The sequence below is a fragment of the Drosophila innubila genome (assembly GCF_004354385.1).
Source record: "Drosophila innubila isolate TH190305 chromosome 3L unlocalized genomic scaffold, UK_Dinn_1.0 0_D_3L, whole genome shotgun sequence".
Lineage (NCBI taxonomy): Eukaryota > Metazoa > Arthropoda > Insecta > Diptera > Drosophilidae > Drosophila > Drosophila innubila.
Genome location: NW_022995376.1, coordinates 14,210,939 through 14,231,793, shown reverse-complemented (window position 1 = coordinate 14,231,793; position 20,855 = coordinate 14,210,939). Strand labels below are relative to the sequence as shown.

Genomic DNA, 20,855 nt, shown 5'->3' with positions numbered 1-20,855 from the left:
CAACTACAGCAATAGGATCCAGAGTCGCGGTGTCAGCCAAATCTCAAATCTCTGGGCAACACCCAAAGCAGGTAAATTAGGGCTTCGAGCAGCCAGATGAGCATTTCCCACATGATGAACAGAATTGTGGACCACTTATATTGTTGGACACCGCAATACCGCATCCAAAACCACAAATTTTCAGCATTTTGTAGGTTTGCTTTTAAATTGACTGGAATCTCATCTCAAAGAGGCTCAATAAAAGTTGCAACAGTTATAAACTGAAGCAAAGGTACACAAGATCAAAGTAACTGTCCCAGGAAGAAGTCATATTTTTAGTTTATAAAAACCAAGTGGAGCCTAAGGAGTATAGAACACGGTATATATTTGATTTTAAGAATTAATATTGGTAAACTTACATACAAGACCGAAAATGGTAAATTTCAAGAAAACAAATTTTGTTAAAAGATTTAAGGAAACTAAGTCAAAGCATTCTATGGAGTTTATTTTTAGTTTTAGTAATTGTAATCGAAACTTAACTGAATCTTAGAAAAAATTAGCTAAACAAAAAAAAAAACAATTGTTTATTGCATTTATTTATGTAATTGCCATTTAACTAATGAAATCATAAATAAATGACAACGGTGATTTACTTGCGTTGACAATAAAACCAACATTAAATAAAGTGCAAAATCCCGGGACCAAAAAAGGGATAACCCAAAACGGACTCACAGACCGTGACGAACCCACTTAAAAGATACTCTTGCCCTCTCTATCTCTCTCTCTCTCTGCCTCTTTCGGTCTGTGCAGTGGAGCGTGAACCGAAAGGATGAGAAGGATGATTTTGGATGTATAGAATGAGTTGAAATTGCGCATTTGCCACGCTGGGGCACCAAAACGAAATCCAGCTAATGCGCAATAGTAAACATCAAATGCTAGAGCTGAGGTACTCCTTCTCTCTCCATTGTCATCCCTCTCCTACAGCCCAAAAGCTATCATCGATACGCACAAACAGAATCAAATACATACATAGATAAGCATACAGCAATTAGTGTAGTTCAATTTGCTGAACATTCAAGTTAGATGAGCCTGGTTTGGTTGAGCTCCCACAGGTGTTGCCTGGTTCCTTAGCACCTCTTTGACATCATTGGGTGGCATTTAAATGCCATTTAACGCAACCCATAAAGTGGCAATTAAAATCTTATTTTCGCTTATTACATGTCGCCTTTCTGAATGAGGGGAAAAAACGCAGCTGCAGCCGCCGCCAATAAACACGTCGAAAAATTATTCTCATGCCACGCCTTTTAATTTCAAGAATTTGTCGCCCACGCTTCCACCTGTTTCCACATTTTTCTCGATTTTTTTTTGGCTTTTTTGGCTCGCGTAATTGAATCATTTTAGCGCCATTTATTTTCTTAGCTCCCACCCAAGGAAGGGCGGAAAACTTGGGTTGGGGCGTGACATTTGTAAAACAATTTCTATTTTCGAAATGAAATCCGCAACAACAATAATAGCAACAACAACACCAACAAGGGGAACAGTCGCTGAGAGCAGGCACATAAATAATAATGCGTTAAATTTATGCGTTGATTAATGTGAAGCAGTCAATCTGCATAAGCGAGCGAAAACGGAATTGGGAATGGGAAAGGGAATGGGAATGGGAATGGGAGCGATAACTTTTTATGCTCAGGTGTTGCCAGCATTCAAAACAACAAGTGCATTTGAATATTGAATATTTAGCTATGACTTTGACATAGACTCTGAAGTTGAATTGGATAACTAGACTCACGCACAGAATAATGAATACATTTGTAGGGTATTCACCGTAGCTCGAAAATTTTAAAAGTTTAAAACGATTGCTGTTACACAGAAATAAGCAATTCTATCAATCTACTACTTAAATAATAATAATAATTTAAGCAACAAGCATTAGAGCGGCAATTGTATATTAAGTATGTATAAATTAATGTAATACAAGTTTTCTGTAACTATGTTCTGTCTCTTTTCCGCTCTCACTATCTCTCTCTCTCACTCTCACTCTCTTTCTCTCTCTAGAGCTAGACAACAGTAATGATCCGGTAAAAACTATAACTCTTTTACAGTTGTCCACAATTTTAAAATTTGAGAATTGATTCAGGTATTAAAACAAAAGTTTAACAGCAACGAGCGATCACTGTAATGTGAGTAAACTGGTTCTTACATTGTGCTTATTTCAGTTGAATATTGCATTTGGTTAACTTAGTTCAAGCACAACTACTAAACGTTAAACACTTTTGCGGAGCTGCAACTAATGAATAAATAATTCAAGCGCTTTAAAAAAAGATGGTATATAATTTTTACACCTATTTACTCCTTCTAATGGCGACTCTTTGCAAAGCTTTACGTAAGTCGTCAAATTTCCAGTAAATGCTAAATTTATTCTCATCAATTATATTATATTTACAGCAAAAGAAATCAAAAAATGTCATTTTGGAGATGAAAAATGCATAGTAGATTCGATGAATTACGTTGTAAAACATTATCCGAAAGGAATACCTGAAATCGGACTAAAACCAATTGATGTGGTTGATATAGGGGATCTGCGGCTCTTAGAAACCGATAAATCTAGAGCCACTTGGATAGGTGTGAATTTAACAAAACAAGTGAATTATGGATTTGAGAATACGACAATAACGAAAGTTGAGGGCTTCGAAAAAGATCCAACAGTTCTTACGATCTCTGGCCATATACCTAGTTTAGTTCACAAGGGTCTCTTCGATGCGTCGGGACGAGTCTGGTTAGTTGCGTTGAACATATCGGGTGAATCTACATCGGAATTTCAGAAACTTCGATTTACCTTAAAACTTAAAGGCGCAATTGAATATCGAAATAATAAACGGTATTTTAAGATCTACGAGCTAAAACCAATTGTTAAAATAGATCGGTGAGTGAATTCCAATATTTATTACAAATCTATACTAAATATTATTCAACCCCCATTAATATAGCTGGATTCTGTGGATGGAAGACCTTTTTACGGAGAACAGCGATTTGACCATTTTAGTCAATCGAATATTTAATGATCGCTGGCTTGAGGTTTGGAATGAGTGGGAAACGCAAATATTGGATTCATTTTCTGGAGTATTTTTGGGCATGGTCAAAGAGACATTCGATAGGAATTCGTATGATGACTTGTTTCTTATTGATCTGCTATAAGTTCTCGATCGAAATGAATCATTATAAAATTTTGGTGCATTAAGGCCTACGAAAACCTCAGCAGTGATCTCATATTCAGCTCCAGCTTGGAACAGATAGTTGTATTAAAAAATAATTAGAATACAACTAATTAATTAATAATAATAAAACAACATGTCATTTTAATATATTACGCTTAGACTAACCTTTAGCTTGGTATTTCGCCATTATATAATCGTCAACATTACGGATATAAATAAACACTGCAGTTATCATTCATTTTATTTTTATGTAATTTTTCTTAACTATTACTTTTAATAAACGTTGTACTACGAGTTTTATGAAACTGCTCTCTTTCTCTCTTCTATCTTGCTCTCTTTTCTTGCACATTCTCTCTACTTCTAGTTCTGATTAAAAACACATTCAATAGCAATACATGCTTCTACCCTATTATCGAAATAAAGTATATTAATCTAACAAGTGTTACGAAATAGGCAAACGTAAATCGGAAATAAGAGAATAAATGTGAGAAAATAACAGTATAAAAAGTCATAAATATTTATAGTTTTAGTTTTACTTATGTATTGCTACGTAATCCTCATTATTCCGAATGTACATAAGTAATCACAGCTTTGCTAAATACTTAGTTATTCTAATTGTTTAACTTATTCAATTATTTTTATTGAGTGAACCTAATAAATTCAGCAATTCTCGTTTTATCTAACTGCATTCTTTCTCTCTCTTACTCTTACTTTAGTTAGCTACAAAATGAAATACAGTAATCGCACAGTAAAAAGACATCTTAATGATTTCTTCAATTTACTGTTCAAAAAATACTTTACTGAGAGTTAAAGCTAATTTCGAAAAGCACGTGCTCTAATATGCGAGCGATCACTGTAATGCGAGTATTAAAGCTGTGCAACTGGTTCTACATTTAACTATTGCAAGTCGTTAACTTATTCTAAGCGGAGCTACCAAACATTCAGCACGCGTACGGAGCTGCAACTAAAAGAAATAAATACTTAAATCAGTTAAAACAAAGATGATTTCTAATATTTATCTTTTTTATTTACTTTTTCTAATGGTGACTCTTTGCAAAGCTATACGTAAGTCTAAGTATTTTCATATATAACTAAAAATAATTCTGATTAATTCCACTATACTTACAGCAAACAAAATAACAAAATGTCACTATGGAGATGAGAAATGTATTATAGATTCGATGAATTACGTTATAAAGCATTATCCGAAAGGAATACCTGAAATCGGACTAAAACCAATTGATGTGGTCGATATAGGAGATGCGCGACTTTTAGAAACCGATCAATCTGCACCAATTTGGATGCGTGTGAAATTAACTAAACAAGTGAATTATGGATTTGAGAATACAACAATAACGAAAGTTGAGGGCTTCGAAAAGGATCCCACAACCACACATCTAACGATCTCTGGTCGAATACCCAGTTTGGTTCACAAGGGTTTATTCCATGCGACGGGTCATATTGGATTTCTTACAATGAATCTAACGGGTGAATCCACTTCAGAATTTCAGAATTTGCGATTCACCCTAAAACTGAAAGGTACGACTGAATTTCGTAAAAATAAACGTTATCTAAAGATCTACGAGCTAGTGCCAAGTGTCCAAATCGATCGGTGAGTGATGAAGACAAAGTTCTAATACTAATTTTGAATATGCTTTAACAATTTATGAAAACTCATGTATGTAGCTGGATTCTATGGATGGAAGACCTTTTTAAGGAGAACAGCGATTTGACGATTTTTATAAATCGTATATTTAATAAACACTGGCTTGAGGTCTGGAATGAATGGGAATTGCCAATATTAGATACATTTGCCGGTGTTTTTCTGGGCATGATAAAAGACATATTCGATAGGATCTCGTACGATGATTTGTTTCTGCCCGGTCTTGATCGAAATAAAGCTTTAAAAGTTACAAAGCAACCAGTGCTATGAATAAGCTAATCAGAACAGGAAGCTTTAACTAGACACACTCGAGAAAAACATGTTATGACTATAAGTCAATTAACGGGTTTTTATAACAGAGTATTATTCAATTCTCACGTTCGCTTTAATTACAGAGATTAAACAGAATTAAAGATTGTAGACCAAAATTATGTGTGTAATTATGTATCGATAATGAACGACTTGAAATAAGATTTTTTTTTTATTAGAAAATAGTATAATATAAATATAATATAACTATTTTACTTTAGTCAGCATTTACTTTCTTTAAAAGCTCATCAAATACAATGATGCCCTGTTCCAGTCCCCTGCTCTTTTATGCCAAATACGTAGGCATTTAGCGAAACGTTTATGTCATTATTACACATAAGGGGGAATAATACGGCTCGAACCTCGACAACACAAATGAACAAAAGTCAAATTGAAAAAGTCAAAAAGTATTTTCGGCGTTTGAACGCGAAAGAACCCACAACAAATACCCTGAAGGGTGGCTAAAGTGGCCCACCCACAAGGGTTGGCATCGAGCGCTAAACTAAAAACCGGAACGGAAGTACTAGCAGCTAAACGACAGTCCCACCACCAGACAAACACCCAGTCCAGACCAAACCAAACCAACTCATTCAGTTCCGTAAAATTCCCGACTCAAAAAGGCAAAAAGGCAGACACTTGTGCTATGTTCCATCCCCCTCCTCTGCATCGCAACGGGTGGTGGGTGGCGGGTTGGGGGTTGCCCTCAAATCACATGCATACGGTTTTTAAGTTCTGTGCTTTGTCATATAGTAAGTGCGTGGAGGACGATCTGTAGATACAGTTGTAAAGATATGGTAACAGGCGCGTAATGTGACAGCATTGCCAGATCGAGGACACCCAAGCAAACGGTACACATGTTTAGGCGTTGCCAGCACAGCAGATTACAATTGCTAAACAGGATGGGGGACTATGACGTACTCAGATCATAGACAGCGAGGGATGCTAGAAATAATTATGATAAAATTATGAAAATATTGTACAGAAAATACATTACATCACAATTTGAATATGTTTATAATTAAAATTTTGATAAATATCCTTGAATTCTTATAATGCATATGTAAGCTTACATTGTTTTTCAGATGATGTTTTAAATAAGAATTTGACTATTAAATATAAATTATTGTTTGAGCAATTATCCTATAAAAGTTTATCTTTTTCAAATTCAATTCAGATTTTCCGTACTTATCTACAATGTGTATCAACAACAAAATTAATATTATTAGCAAAAGCTAAGCATTTTTATTTATTTATTTATTGGATACATCAAAATTCTTTTATATTTTTCATATACAGAAATTGTCTACTGTTCTTTAAAGCCTTGAAGTTATTCGGCTAAATTATTTTGTTCATTTTAAACATAACTTTACGAAACTTCTTGAACCACCCGTGCAACATTCGCTATTTGGCAGGCATCAAACAAGTTTTGGTTGCCGTTACGTGTCGGGTAGTACTCTCCCAGCCAAATCTCGTATTACGTGTCATTGCCGCCCATTTTGTTGACATTGCCGCCTTGTTTACACGAATTGTGTTCCCCCTTGCCACATTCTGGCGCCTCATCCTGTCCTGACAAATGCTTAGATATCATTTTGGGCAAATAGCAGCAACTAAAATTAAATGTTGGCCAAATAGTTGTCTGAGTAATTGGAACACTTATTTACCTCTCTCACTGTACTATTTGTGCTGTGGACACAAAGGGAAATCAATGCTGCAGTTCATTGGAATCTCGAGGAGAAATTTAATTAAGGCGTGCACAGGTGACAATCCTGAGAGGCAGCAAGGGGCACAAGTTGCCATAGGCTTTCATAAATCAAACATCAAGTGCAGAATGAAATGAGAGAGAAGGTAAAAAGGCAGGGGAGATGGGACAAGGGGCAAGGAAGCAGTCAACGACTGCTGCAAGTGTCAGCAACATGTGGCTGTAAAAAAAAATTGAGCCAAAGAAAAAAGCGCAGCAATCAAAAGTTGAATAGAAACAAGAAAGAATGCAAGAGTCGATGCTTAGCTAGACGATGAGACACCCTGTAGTAAATTGTTAAGCTAAAAATCCTAGCAACATTTTAAAATATTGATAAAATAAATTAAAGTAAATCCTATTTGGTATTCAAAATTAAGACTAGAACTTTAAAAATAAGTTTAAAGTTCAAGTATAAAAAGATTAAAATACTTTTTTTTATTATAAAGTAGTCTATTTTTACTGTAAAAAATAAGAGAAACAAAAACATGATAGAGCGTATTAATAACTTTTTGAGTTAACTAGTTGTATCGCTGTACACAAATTATTCTACCCCGCTTACATAATTTTATATGCATAGGGTAAACGTTTGAGAACTTTGCGACTCTTGTGACTTTTTGACATGGTCAAGTTTAATTGAAAAAATAATACAGCCAAATTTGTAAAAAAAGAATCGAAAAAAGAAGCTAAGCCCGACTTTTGGCCTGACATTTAACGCTGCGCAGCTGCTCATAATTAGAAATTGTAGCAAAATTAATTTATTCTTTTTTGCGTTTTTTAATTGAAATTTCTTTTTATATTTTTTATATTTTACTGCTGCAGATAATTTTTAATAACCTGGCCTGCACACACAGCAGAGGGCCAAAAGGATGCGCCGGTAATTGCCGTGGCCAAGCGGATGATAAGGTTAAGAGGCCAATGGGAAGAAGAAATATATACATAGTATATATCGTCTGGGGGCTGAGGTTTTTTAGAGTATAAAAGGGTTAACTTTTTGCCCATCTTTTATTAACAAATTTCGCTTTATTTACGCTGCACGTTACGTTATAATTAATAATTGGGCGAAGGTAGTTGAAAGTAATAGGGCAGGTTGCACGCCAGTTGATTAAATTTGATACAGTTCATGCCGAATTTGGTAGGGCAGGGGCTAAAATATTGGGAGCTTGTATTTTGGGTCAGAAAAGGGTTAAATCTGTGGTTGATTTTTGGTTACATTTATGACTGTAATATATATGGGGAGGGTGATATGAGCGCAACTACAACTCATATGAATATAATTAGATAAACCCTATATAATAGAATTTATCTTATAAACTTGGAAATATACAAAAAATTTTCAATTATAAACTGCTGTAATATATTTCTGTATACATAGTATTGCTGATATATATTCCTTTAGAATTCATAAATTATAGAATTGTATCGACTCTTTTACTAAATGGTGACTCCCAAAATGTACAGAAATTATCTTTTTATTTTATATGATTCCGAATTAAAAAGGTTCATTCAATTTTAAATTTATTGTGAAATTATTGCGAATTTTAACTAAATAAAATAATAATTTGCATTTAATTTGCGTACTCGGTAATGATTAATTTATTAGCTATAGGTTCGTGTCTTTGCTAGAGTTGAATTACTTAAAGGTTGCCACATCGTTTTCCAATAACCAAGGTTGCCAGCCTCGGTAATATTTTTCCTGAGATTCAAGGCTGCCCCACGCTTAAAAAAAGTGACCAAGCTCTGCAAACGGCGGGCAATTTATAAAATGGTTAACAAAGGTGGCACTCAAAGCAGTTAATTGGTATTGCCATTTTTAGATTAAATTTTGCGAAATAAATCAAAAGTATATTAGAAGTATTTTAGTATATTAAAAGTATAACCAATTATACAATAAATATATAATACAAAATTCATAGATAAATTACTCAAAGAGCGAATCTTCACCCAGAATATAAGGAATTACATTTAACTTTTTGTTCACACCCTTTCATTTCTACACAATATCTTTATTTTCATATTTAAGCATTATATCACGCGCCAATTTCATTTCATCGAGCAAAGCTCCTAGTTGAGCACATTCAATATTAACAATATGCGTAGTATCTTTTGGTAGTCCATCGACTAATTCCTGCGAGATTTTAAGTTTCAAGGTGGCACAATTTGGAGGCGTTTCCCCCAGCGAGGTAACATTGCATATGCTCTGTAGTTCATTAACTAAAAGTAAAAATAAAATGCATTACAAAAAGAATCATCTATTGATATAGGGCATGACCTACTTCTAAATGCCTTATCTATAAGTTTCTGTCTTATGGCTGTGGCATGCGACTGCAGAACACGACACATGGCTGACGCATGATCCTTGGGCAGACCAAGCTGTTGTATTTCCTCACCAAATATCGTCTCCGTGCAGCTGTAACGAGCCGCATTTGTTAGCATATAATGAACACAGGCAACGGCCGTTTTTCCATCATCTGTAACTGTCGATGTAAGTGATCTGATTGCAGTTTCCTGTAAAGGATGAGTTGATTTTGAGGTGAGTTACGACCTCTTAACTTATTAATTGTAGTGTACTTACTTCGAACTGCTCGCCATTGATGCGCTTGGCAACCAGCTGAGTCAATTGCTCCAAGTTGTCGACACTCAGATTAGAGAGGGTGGATATGATTTCAGCTAAAACCCAATCAGGACAATCGCCATCGCCACAGAAGCGAAATTTCTGCAAATAGAAAAATTATATTACAGATACAAACAATTGTAGTATATAGGACACCCATGAGGGGTTTTTTAACGCCTACACTCCGACACTGTGTTCGTCACGTTCCAAGTAAATTAAAGAGCAGGGGTTCGTTTGCAACAAGTGGGCTAAACCAGAAGTTCTAGTGAAAGAAATGCGTTAAGTGTACCATATTTGCATATGATTAATTTCATTCGCTTGCCTGCTAATCAGCGAGCAATTTGTACATACAACTCAACTGACAAGGGAGTCAAAAAAGGGGTGCACAAATTGTAATGGAGGGGTGGTGGAAAGGGGGGTGGGGTGGGGCAATGGGCGTTCTGTCAAGTGCCACAAGCTAATGAACAGCTTGTAACGTGCATATAAAGGCAAACTCGTGTTGTAGCACTTTTCAGTTTCAAGTGCACGTCACGTTTATCTATGGCCAGGATTAATAAATTTTCAACGGGGGAGCAACAGAAAAAAAAATACGAACGACCAGCAGTTTAGCAGCTTAACAGCACGCCGTAAATTTATGACACTTGTTGCAGGACTTATTTTCCGCACCTCCACCTCCAACAGGGATCCAAAAAGGCGTTTGCTTATTAGGACTCGCTCTTTAGCCGTGTGTAACGGTTTAGAAATGTAAACGACAACGTTTTATAATTATTTTATGAACTTCAAAGTTGACAGCCCCGTCAGTGGGTGGTGGTGGTGTGGAAATCCGCGTCGTTGGCGCGTATATAAGACCATTGGATGTGCCATTTGCCTGCACAGTTGCTCATTGCTAATCTACGAGTGCACGCGTTTCTTGTGGCGCTCCAAGAGGATTAATCCAGTCACAACTCCAATTATGTTGCAAATTTGGCGTCTGCTATTACTGATGGGCATCTGTAGGCAATTGTATGCGCTGCCCACGCACACGTCCACAGAAGTGGAGCTGAACACCTGTGAGTTGCAGTTGGCCAAGTATCGTAAGTTCATTCTCCAGGCCATACTCAGCTTTGAGGATGTTTGCGATGCGTATAATGCACGTCCGGTGACTCCGGAGGATGGCTCCTCGGATGTCTGGCTATTCCATCAATACGCACCGCCACCGACATCACAGCGCGGCGAGATTTGGGCTTTCTTCAAGCTGCTGATGGCGCAGTTCAATGACGTCGAGTTTGCGGCAATTATTCGGGATGCGGTCATCGAGCGTTGTCGCTTTAAATTGCAGCGCGACGATAAACGGAATTCGGTTGTTCTTGGCAAAAAGCAACGCTTCCATTCCTGGGGAGGCAAACGCTCACAGGATCTGGCGATGCTCACGCTTCCCGAGGCAGCGGCGGCAGTTCCAGATCATAGTTATTATTAATCAGAGAATTTCCAGTGGATCCAAATGCACAGCAGTTATTGTTCTCACCTACTAACTAACTCACTCCAGAAATGTATGAAATGCCAAACACTTAATTACCAGCACTTACTCTAAATGTTTAAACAATAAATATGCAGCGAGAGGTTTACATACCATCCTTGTAAAATTGTTTCAATTGTTTTGGTTTTATTATTTTTTTTTGGTTTGATTTTAATAGGAATGATATGCAATTATCGACAGCCAACACATTTATAGAAATATATCGATAAGCATATTGGTCTGCACTTGCGATACCACCAGGGAAGTCTGTGTCATATCGATATATCGATATTGCATTTGGCGGTTCTGTGAGATTTCAAACAATCTTTTTTTGATGTTATGTATGTTTGATATGTTATGTAAGACAACACTAGTAGTTTATAATCTTTATTATACCAAGTAAATATATAAGTTTACACAAATGAACTATTCAACTTGGCCAGGTGCTTATCAAAAAAAATCTACTATCAACGCCTTCAAATGACTGATCACTACTAAAACCACACCCTTCTTCCAACTTAAATTGATTTATCAACAACTTTTTGCATGTACTAGCATATTTTCGTTCAACACAACGCTCCCGATAATCCTAGTCTCATTTTTCGACGTAATCTAGTGCGGATTGAAGGTAGTTTGGCCAACAAACTCATAAACCTTGTCTATATGTAAGACAAATGGAAACTGCTAAGTGTTACTCTGATTGCATGTGCAATTCTCAATTATCTCATCCCGGTTCTAGGGTTCAGTTCAAGCCTTTGGCTCCGTGTACACGCTCAAAACAAATGCTACTTAATCGTGCTGGAGCTATACCACAAATCTAAATTCGAAAAAATCATTAAACCAATTGATAATCGAAAACAAATCAAAAATAAAAACTTTTTTGCTGATTAATTTAGAATGTCAAGATGCGCGACGCCTGCCTGAGGTGACGGGCGTGCAAGCTTGGGGATTTCTCGGTCAAACTATAAACAGCTGATAAGAGCGCCGTTTTGATAGATTAGGTGGGCGGGTTTGCAATAACAGGTCCCTATATCCTACAAGTTCCCGGTTGAAATGTTACCCAGTATATAAACAATTTAAAGTACGACAATAAATTCTAAAAATAATGCCTCTTTATTACATTAAAAGTAATAGTAGCTGATCCCATTAACACAATTTTTAAAGCGCATAAACTGAAATAATTTAAATACGGAATTCAATTGATTTCTAATCTGTCCAACTGCGTGACATTTCCATGTCTCACCCCGTAGACACGTTAGCCAGTCAAGAGCCTGCCATAGGCTATCGTTTACTCATTACGCAAATATATGCAGGCCAAATCTGGGCATTATAATGTGCCATAAATCAGAACTCATAAAAATGCAACGCGAAATGCATATGGGAAACTCTTATCAATAAATATATTTTCCTCTTTTATTTTTATTTTAAATTATGATAATACTTGTACTACCTTGACTTGAATTATACATTTTGTATTCAAAATTAGGTCATTAGACTGCATTATAAGTTACATTAGCACATCTTAAGCCCTAGTTGAGGTGTGAACTTTTCTTATCCTTGATTAAAATCCCCTCTTAGCTCACAAATGTGACCAGGCAATTTAAATTTATAAATAAATCAATAAATCTTAAATTAATGCTCTTTTAAATGTTGTGCAACTGAAATCTTATGATTTCAAAGATTTAAAAATGCTGACAAAAAAAAAACATAAGACGAGTGAACAAACAAGTGAATCTCAGAAATGAATGCAATACAATGGGCTAACGAAATGTGTAGAGGATTGTAAAAAGGCTTTCTTGTTTGACAAATTAATCCAAAAAGTAACCATATGTATTTTTTTTTATTCTTTGTGCCAATTCGAATAGCTTGGTCATCTTAATCAAAAACTAGGCCAACATGTACATAATGCTGATAACATGTTCCCCGACGACTGATTTAAAATAGTCAAAAAACAAACAAAAAAAGAGCACGAAGTACGAACGACAACAACAAGAAATCACGTTTAAATTTAGTCATTGAACTTAACATTAGAAGAGGAAGACAGAGAGAGAGAGAGGAACTTCATAGTCGCGCGACTGGCTAGCAACAACAAGTGCGCCTCTACATAAAGATCCCGAAAAGACCCCATTTAACATTTCTATGATTAAGCTAAAAACTTGATTAGCTTGCGATTAGACTCGCTAATGAGACCAACATAACGGGAATGAGGAGCTGGGAAAAAAAGCTGAATTAAAATAAACTAACGGCCATGCAATTCGGTTCCTGACGCCAGGTGGCGTTGCTGAGGAGTGGCGTGGGCGTGCTGCATGCAGAAAACTTAAATTAACGGAACTTGTCATACCCCGCATATTAAATAGCAAATGCATTTTTGTGTGATTTATGTTTTGAACTTTTTGAGTGGGCATTGTGAGCCTAAAGATAATTTATTAGCACACTATCGCTAAAAATATATTTTTCCATGATAAAAATAGGTAACAAGTTTTCTACATTATCAGCATTTTTGACTAGATGAAATTTATATATTTTCAAAAACCATTGTTCTGTCTTACAAAAACGATTAACTTTATATAAATTAACAATTTGTTTGTTTTTATTTATAACCACGTGTCATTATGGTGGGCAATAAATTCCGACACCTACAACTATATCAATAATATTTGTTACTGTCAATCACCGACATAAGGGCTGTTTTATTGACGTCACAAGTGCCTTATAACATTTTATAACAATTTGTAATAGTTGGCTTTTAACACGGTTGACAGATAAGACGGGTTAACCCTTAGCTTTTCATTAGTATACTGCGCAGCTTTGCACCAACAGGACCTAATTTTTAAATTTAGAACAAGGATAGACAGATTTCATTGGAATCGTAAATGATAACAAAATAATATACTTTTATATTTAAATTTTTCTGATTATCAGAGAGTTAAAATGGAAAATTTTTAAAATTCTACATACATGACAGCGAAAATTGATTGCAAAAAAAAATATATTTTACAATCGTATTGGTAGTTATTTATACCCGTCTTATATGACCATATAGAGTTAATCAGGTATAATCGATTTAAATGTGTGCCCTGATAAGCCAAAGGTGACCCACTTGAGACTAATGACTGTTTAAAAAATGTGAGAATAAGTCTAACACGGGAAGTACAAACTGTAGATACCCTAGATATTACCCAGAAAACTCGATTCATTGAAATGCGTTTGGTCTGTAAAAAAAAAAACAAACAGTACTCTAGACTCGATGCCGATCTTCATCAAAATAAACAAAAAAAAATTTGCCATGCATGCAGAACAACTCATAGCAGCAAACTAAAGGCAATCTACTCAAAATTCAATGTGCCAGAATATTTTGTTCAATTAAATTGAGATATTTTTTTTTAGTTTTTAATATGGGTCTTTCAATTTATTGTTCGGCATACGAAATTTGGTCTGACCTCCCGATGAGGGTTAATTTAATTAAATTACGCATATAGAAAATAAAATCAGAAGACTCACAATATGTGTAAAGTATTTTATAAATTTCAAAATTTTCCAACAAATTTTTTAAACCAATCTATTTAAAAGAAAAGATAATAGATTTATTGAAATATCTTATAAATATAAATCAAAGCTATTTTAATATAGTAAAATTGTATTAATAGTAATTCATTAATTAGAATCGTCCTCTAAATCGAAAAGTAAGCAACATATATTATGTAAGATGATTCGATTTGTTGAAAAAAAATATATTTTAATCGAAATACATACTATTAAAATATTCATAAAATATGAACAGATTTTAGCCAAAAAAATTCTGATACATCTAGTTTCACATCGGATTTATTATTATTGTATTACACATAACTACCTTTAAATTATCTGAAATGAGCTGATTCAATAAGATACATCAGGGTAATAATATGCAAGCTGAACGTTCTACTATATTCAATATTCTATTGAACTTTTGCATTCATATCCAATAACTGTGTTATAACACTTTTACCTCTCAATTCGTTTTAAAATGTTTACCTGTCGACACGTTCTGTAAATTGTATACACAGCTGACTCATGAAACAGCTTCTAAATTGTCTACGCGTTTCTAGTTGCAGCTAAAAACTGCATAGAGTCAACAGATACATTTGTATCTGTGTATCTGTGCAGTGCAATGGACGCATTTAACATTGAATGCAATGCTCGAACATGACTTATGTTGCTGCGTTCGATTTTATGTTAATGCCCCATTAACCGGAACCGGAATGAAAATGTTAAAACTGATGATGAGCAATTTTCATGTGTTGCTGCACATATAACTGTCTTCCTATCACCTGCAACGCCCCGCAGACTAATCTATAGTTTCAAAGAAAGGCGGAATTGCTTGAGGTCGATTATGTATTTTTAGTTAAATTTTTGGTTTTAGTTTAATAGTTCAACTTTTGCCAAGGTTTTTTGTTTTATACATTATATTTTTATTTTTATTTTGTGCTCTTTTAAGAGAAAAATTGGCAGTGAAATTGTGTAAAATTGGCAATCAAATAACTCGATATATATATAATGTATCGAATATGTTCAACTGCCCATCTTATAGCCTACGTACCATAAAATATATAGTTTTTAAACTAATTTCATTCATAATTCTCTATTTCTTTTATTTTAATTACGTTATAAAAAGTAAAGATATAGTTTAACTAGTTGCCATTTAATATTTTGTTTTAATTATCTTTTAAAACACATTAATATATTTTTTGACTGCGCATTATTAGAACAACAAATTTCGTAAAATATGCAAAGTTTTGTTGATCAGCTGACATATACAGTAATGAAATTTGCAATCTCTTAATTACTTAACATTTTTATTTCATATTTATCAAAATCAATCGAAACAGGTTTCAAATCGCGTGTAGAACTGCAATTTAGTACCTTCCCTGGCAACCGAATTCTGTTAAGCTAATTTCCAGAAACAGATGTGCTCCAAATGCTCCTCGTGAAATAATTGAGAATATTGACAAGAGCCATCGACTTGCAAATACCCTGCAATCACCTGTAAGGTGTATTGTTAAGTAGGCTTTTTTTATATATATTTTTTCTATAGTTAAACTTTTGTGTTATAAATGAAACCAGAGTATTAAGCAAACAGATTAAATTAATCTCATACTCCAGCATACCCCCTTTAAACACTTTAAGGCTGCAGTGTAGCAAAAGGTGTTGGAAACATTGTTGTTAATTATTTTTCTGTAAATGGTGACAAAACCCTATGTGCATAACTAACAACCTGTTTGAGACTTGAATACATTATCTAAGCAAACACAAAACCTAAACCCAAACACTCAACTAGCGACTCGCGACTCTCAACTATCGACAGCTAAGCAAACAAATGTGGCATGTTTCGTCTGCCACACCGCAGACTATAATTAGAGCCTCTAAACCAAACAAAAAAAATCGAAACAAAAGCAATACTAATAGTTTGGGTCTATTGATAAGGCGTCAAACTGTTTGCTCTCTCATTATCAGAGACTTAGAGAGCTTTAATTTATATTTTTTATGGACTCTCAGTTGTTGCATAGTTAGGAGTTCTTTGCTTATCAGCAGACGCATTGGGCGATACCATAATTACAGGCAGACGTCGCGTCTGTCTGATGTCAATGAAATAGTTTTCAGTATATCAAGCAATACGCGTATTATAGTGGTACCCATTATGTTTACCCTCCTATCGAGGGTGCTGAGCACAAGTGGAAAACGTGATCGGCTCGTGTTCGGCTTCGGTCCAAACCACAAACAAGGCCCGGGTCTTTAAATAGACGTAGTGTCGCGTCGCGTCGCGCCTTTTAGTATTTGCATAATAAATCGCATAATTAAGTTTGAGCCCGAGCTGCAATGGAAAATTACGCGCAAAAAAATTACGCGATGCAAATAATAGAATTATATAAAATAATAATAATAATAATTAATACATATTAATGATCAACGATCATTGTCGATCATCATTTTCAAAGCGCCTATTCATTGACCCCATCTACAAAGCAATAATAGATTATGTATTAAAAGTTCAAAAGTTTCGTAAGTAATTTTCTTTAATTTTTGTAGACTTTTATATCTTCTTTTCTTTTCCTTTGGCCGTTCTCGCTGCCAAATAGTTGATCACGTCTCGATCAGGTGCTCTAGGTCAGTTACGGAATGATTTCTTGTCGTGGCGACGGCTGCTGCCAAAAATAAACTCTGCGCTATATTTATGAAATTTGTATTTAGTTTATGCTGCGCAGATTATCAACATCACACCGTACCACACTCCCTGCCCGATCTCTGTTCCAGTCTGATCACCATGACCGCGACTGCATTGATAAGAGATTGAGTCGCACGCCTCGTTTCTAAATTTAAACTTTCGGCCGGATTTACTTATGTGTACTACGGCAAGGTCTGGACTTTTATAGCAACAGCGACTAATTAGTAGTAGCTACGCCTTTTTTCTATAATATATACCTCTAAATATAGTTATATATGTATTTGACTGCTGATAATCTTTTCACTTATGGCGCCGCTGATGTTGCTGATATTGGCAGGTCTGCTGATTTCATCAGCTTCAGGTCCCAGACCCAGGCCCAGACAACGTGTCCAGCGTTTTGTGTGGCGCGTTTTGGCTGTGCTTCACCAACCATGACATGTCGAGGACAATACGTGGAAATTTTTCATTTTCCGAGATGAAATGTGTCATAACATTGGTTATTGGATGAATTGTAAAAAGTAAACTAATAAAAAAGCTTAAAAATTTTGATATTTTGAAAATTCAAAATTGTAAATCTCAAGTTTTCAATTAAAATCAACTCCTTAAATCATAATAGGTATTAAACAACACTTAAAACTTGATTCTGAGACGTTTCATTTTCTTGTCAAATCATGGGAAATTTAACAAAAATTTAGTCTTGAAAAGTTACTAGATTCAATGTCTGACCAACTTCAAAGCGTCATAACTTTGTCAAAACTAAACCGACTTTCAAGCGGAATGTCATTTTGATCATGATTAGGCCTCCTTATTCATTCTGCATTTAAATTTTAATCATTTCTTAAAAAAAATTATTTTTTGCTAAAATTTGATTTTGATGGTAAGGGTACCCCCTTTGAAATTTTGAAAATTGAAAATTTTAAATATCAAGTTTTTACTTTTAATCAACTCCTTATATCGTAATTAGTATAAATCAACACTTTAAATTTGATTCTGGGACGTTTCATTTTTCTGTAAAAAATCATGTCAAAATAAACAAAAATTTGGACTTGTAAAGTTACAAGTTCCAATGTCTGATCAACTTCAAAACGTCATAACTTTGTCAAAACTAAACCGATTTTCAAGCGGAATGTCATTTTGATCATGGTTTGGCTTCTAAACTCATCCTGCATTCAAATTTTATTCATTTTTAAAAAAAAATTATTTCTTGCTAAAATTGGATTTTGATGGTAAGGGTACCCCCTTTGAAATTTTGAAAATTGAAAATTTTAAATATCAAGTTTTTACTTTTAATCAACTCCTTATATCGTAATTAGTATAAATCAACACTTTAAATTTGATTCTGGGACGTTTCATTTTTCTGTAAAAAATCATGTCAAAATAAACAAAAATTTGGACTTGTAAAGTTACAAGTTCCAATGTCTGATCAACTTCAAAACGTCATAACTTTGTCAAAACTAAACCGATTTTCAAGCGGAATGTCACTTTTATCATGGTTTGGCTTCTAAACTCATTCTGCATTCGAATTTTATTCATTTAAAAAAAAAAATTATTTTTTGCTAAAATTCGATTTTGATGGTAAGGGTACCCCCTTTGAAATTTTTAAAATTGAAAATTTTAAATATCAAGTTTTTTACTTTTAATCAACTCCTTATATCGTAATTAGTATAAATCAACACTTTAAATTTGATTTTGAGACGTTTCATTTTTCTGTAAAAAATCATGTCAAAATAAACAAAAATTTGGACTTGTAAAGTTACAAGTTCCAATGTCTGATCAACTTCAAAACGTCATAACTTTGTCAAAACTAAACCGATTTTCAAGCGGAATGTCATTTTGATCATGGTTTGGCTTCTAAACTCATCCTGCATTCAAATTTTATTCATTTTTAAAAAAAAATTATTTCTTGCTAAAATTGGATTTTGATGGTAAGGGTACCCCCTTTGAAATTTTGAAAATTGAAAATTTTAAATATCAAGTTTTTACTTTTAATCAACTCCTTATATCGTAATTAGTATAAATCAACACTTTAAATTTGATTCTGGGACGTTTCATTTTTCTGTAAAAAATCATGTCAAAATAAACAAAAATTTGGACTTGTAAAGTTACAAGTTCCAATGTCTGATCAACTTCAAAACGTCATAACTTTGTCAAAACTAAACCGATTTTCAAGCGGAATGTCATTTTGATCATGGTTTGGCTTCTAAACTCATTCTGCATTCGAATTTTATTCATTTTTAAAAAAAAATTATTTTTTGCTAAAATTCGATTTTGATGGTAAGGGTACCCCCTTTGATATTTTGAAAATTGAAAATTTTAAATCTCAAGTTTTCACTTTAAACCAACTCCCTATATCATAATTAGTATTAAACAACACTTTAAACTTGATTCTGGGACGTTTCATTTTTCTGTAAAAAATCATGTCGAAATAATCAAAAATTTTGACTTGTAAAGTTGCTAGATCCAAAATCTGACCAACTTCAAACTTCCATAACTTTTTTATAACTGAATCGATTTTCAAGCGGAATTTCATTTTGATCATGGTTTGGCCGCTAAATTTATTCTGCATTCAAATTCCCTTCATTTCGTAAAGAAATTATTTCCCACTAGATCAAGGTTTCGATTTTCAATGCTAAGGGGCCTCATTATACCCGTTACTGAAAAAATAATTTTTATGGGATTTATTGCTTCATAACAATCTCAACTAAATTGCAATAATTTAAGGTAGTTAAATACAGTTTTACAAAGACAGTTTAGTAAGCAACGTCTAACTTCAGGACACGTCTTAGACAGGTTTCAGTTGGCAGTTGGTTTCGCAGTCACAGCTAATGGCTAAAATACTAAATCTCTGCAATCTGACGACAAGGTAACCCACACACACACGCACACACACACACACAGAGATCACAGAAATGAAAGTCGTCAGCTAAATAATGCATCACATCCGCTGGGGGAAAGATTTTAATTTGCGTATTTTACATGTGAAAAGTGTAACAGAAATAGACAGTCTGACTGTTGGGCTATATGAAGTATATAAAATATATATCAGAGAATTATCTGTGCAGCATTTTCAAGTGCAGGCCATAAACGTGGCGGCCGCAGACTGGGAATCGTGGCTGCCACATGGCCAACACTTGAGAGGGCAGTGCACCACCAGAGAGAGAATCGAGCGAGAGGAAGATCACCCTGAGAAAGAAGCAAGTTGTCTATGGGTATAGACATAGTATTCAGCCGAATGCTGATGAAGTGGCCGGCAAAAAAAGCCACTCCAGAAAATATGCATCGTTAAACCGGCTTTTCTGACAGCTCGAGAAGGGGTTGCAGACGGAGAGGAAGGAGCGACTAGGTGAACAAGTGCCGGCCGGCCGGCACTCTTAAAGTCGCCTGCTGATGCTGCAAATAAAATTACTTGGACCTGGAGCACCAGCGTCGCTGATCTCTGTGTGTGCAGTTTCTCGCCCCATGTGCCACCCAAAGAAAGTTGCACAGTGGTGGCATATAAATTGGAAACACTTGAACTAAAAAACCAACTAAAAATCGTGAACCATTCACACACAAAACCTGCATTGTCATTAGCGGATCCACACTCAGATCACGCACTTAAAGAGCATCACTCGTCTACCTAAGACCCGGGTCGCCATTAGAA

The 20,855-nt window shown here is 34.8% G+C and overlaps 4 protein-coding genes and 1 long non-coding RNA gene across 5 annotated transcripts; 3 read left to right on the top strand and 2 right to left on the bottom strand.

Moving 5' to 3' along the window:
- Window positions 1–2,225: 2,225 nt before the first annotated feature.
- On the top strand, window positions 2,226–3,433 carry LOC117787674 (circadian clock-controlled protein-like). Its single transcript, XM_034626260.1, has 3 exons — window positions 2,226–2,362; window positions 2,425–2,902; window positions 2,967–3,433. The coding sequence occupies exons 1-3, from the start codon at window positions 2,302–2,304 to the stop codon at window positions 3,172–3,174; spliced, it is 747 nt and encodes a 248-aa protein (XP_034482151.1). The 5' UTR covers window positions 2,226–2,301; the 3' UTR covers window positions 3,175–3,433.
- Window positions 3,434–4,128: 695 nt separating this feature from the next.
- On the top strand, window positions 4,129–5,313 carry LOC117787673. The gene is made up of 3 exons (XM_034626258.1): window positions 4,129–4,259; window positions 4,323–4,806; window positions 4,881–5,313. The coding sequence occupies exons 1-3, from the start codon at window positions 4,196–4,198 to the stop codon at window positions 5,125–5,127; spliced, it is 795 nt and encodes a 264-aa protein (XP_034482149.1). The 5' UTR covers window positions 4,129–4,195; the 3' UTR covers window positions 5,128–5,313.
- A 3,542-nt stretch (window positions 5,314–8,855) lies between these two features.
- LOC117787676 (COMM domain-containing protein 4) lies at window positions 8,856–11,220 on the bottom strand. The gene is made up of 4 exons (XM_034626262.1): window positions 11,125–11,220; window positions 9,477–9,617; window positions 9,178–9,409; window positions 8,856–9,115 (listed from the first exon to the last, which is right to left on the bottom strand). The coding sequence occupies exons 1-4, from the start codon at window positions 11,125–11,127 to the stop codon at window positions 8,895–8,897; spliced, it is 597 nt and encodes a 198-aa protein (XP_034482153.1). The 5' UTR covers window positions 11,128–11,220; the 3' UTR covers window positions 8,856–8,894.
- Window positions 10,036–11,146, top strand: LOC117787675 (leucokinin). Its single transcript, XM_034626261.1, has one exon. It carries the CDS (start codon window positions 10,288–10,290, stop codon window positions 10,969–10,971), a length of 684 nt encoding a protein of 227 aa, XP_034482152.1. The 5' UTR covers window positions 10,036–10,287; the 3' UTR covers window positions 10,972–11,146.
- A 5,870-nt stretch (window positions 11,221–17,090) lies between the features above and the next one.
- LOC117787677 lies at window positions 17,091–17,577 on the bottom strand. Its single transcript, XR_004617692.1, has 2 exons — window positions 17,274–17,577; window positions 17,091–17,213 (listed from the first exon to the last, which is right to left on the bottom strand). It is a non-coding gene; the product is annotated as an uncharacterized LOC117787677 (long non-coding RNA).
- Between the last annotated feature and the right edge of the window lie 3,278 nt (window positions 17,578–20,855).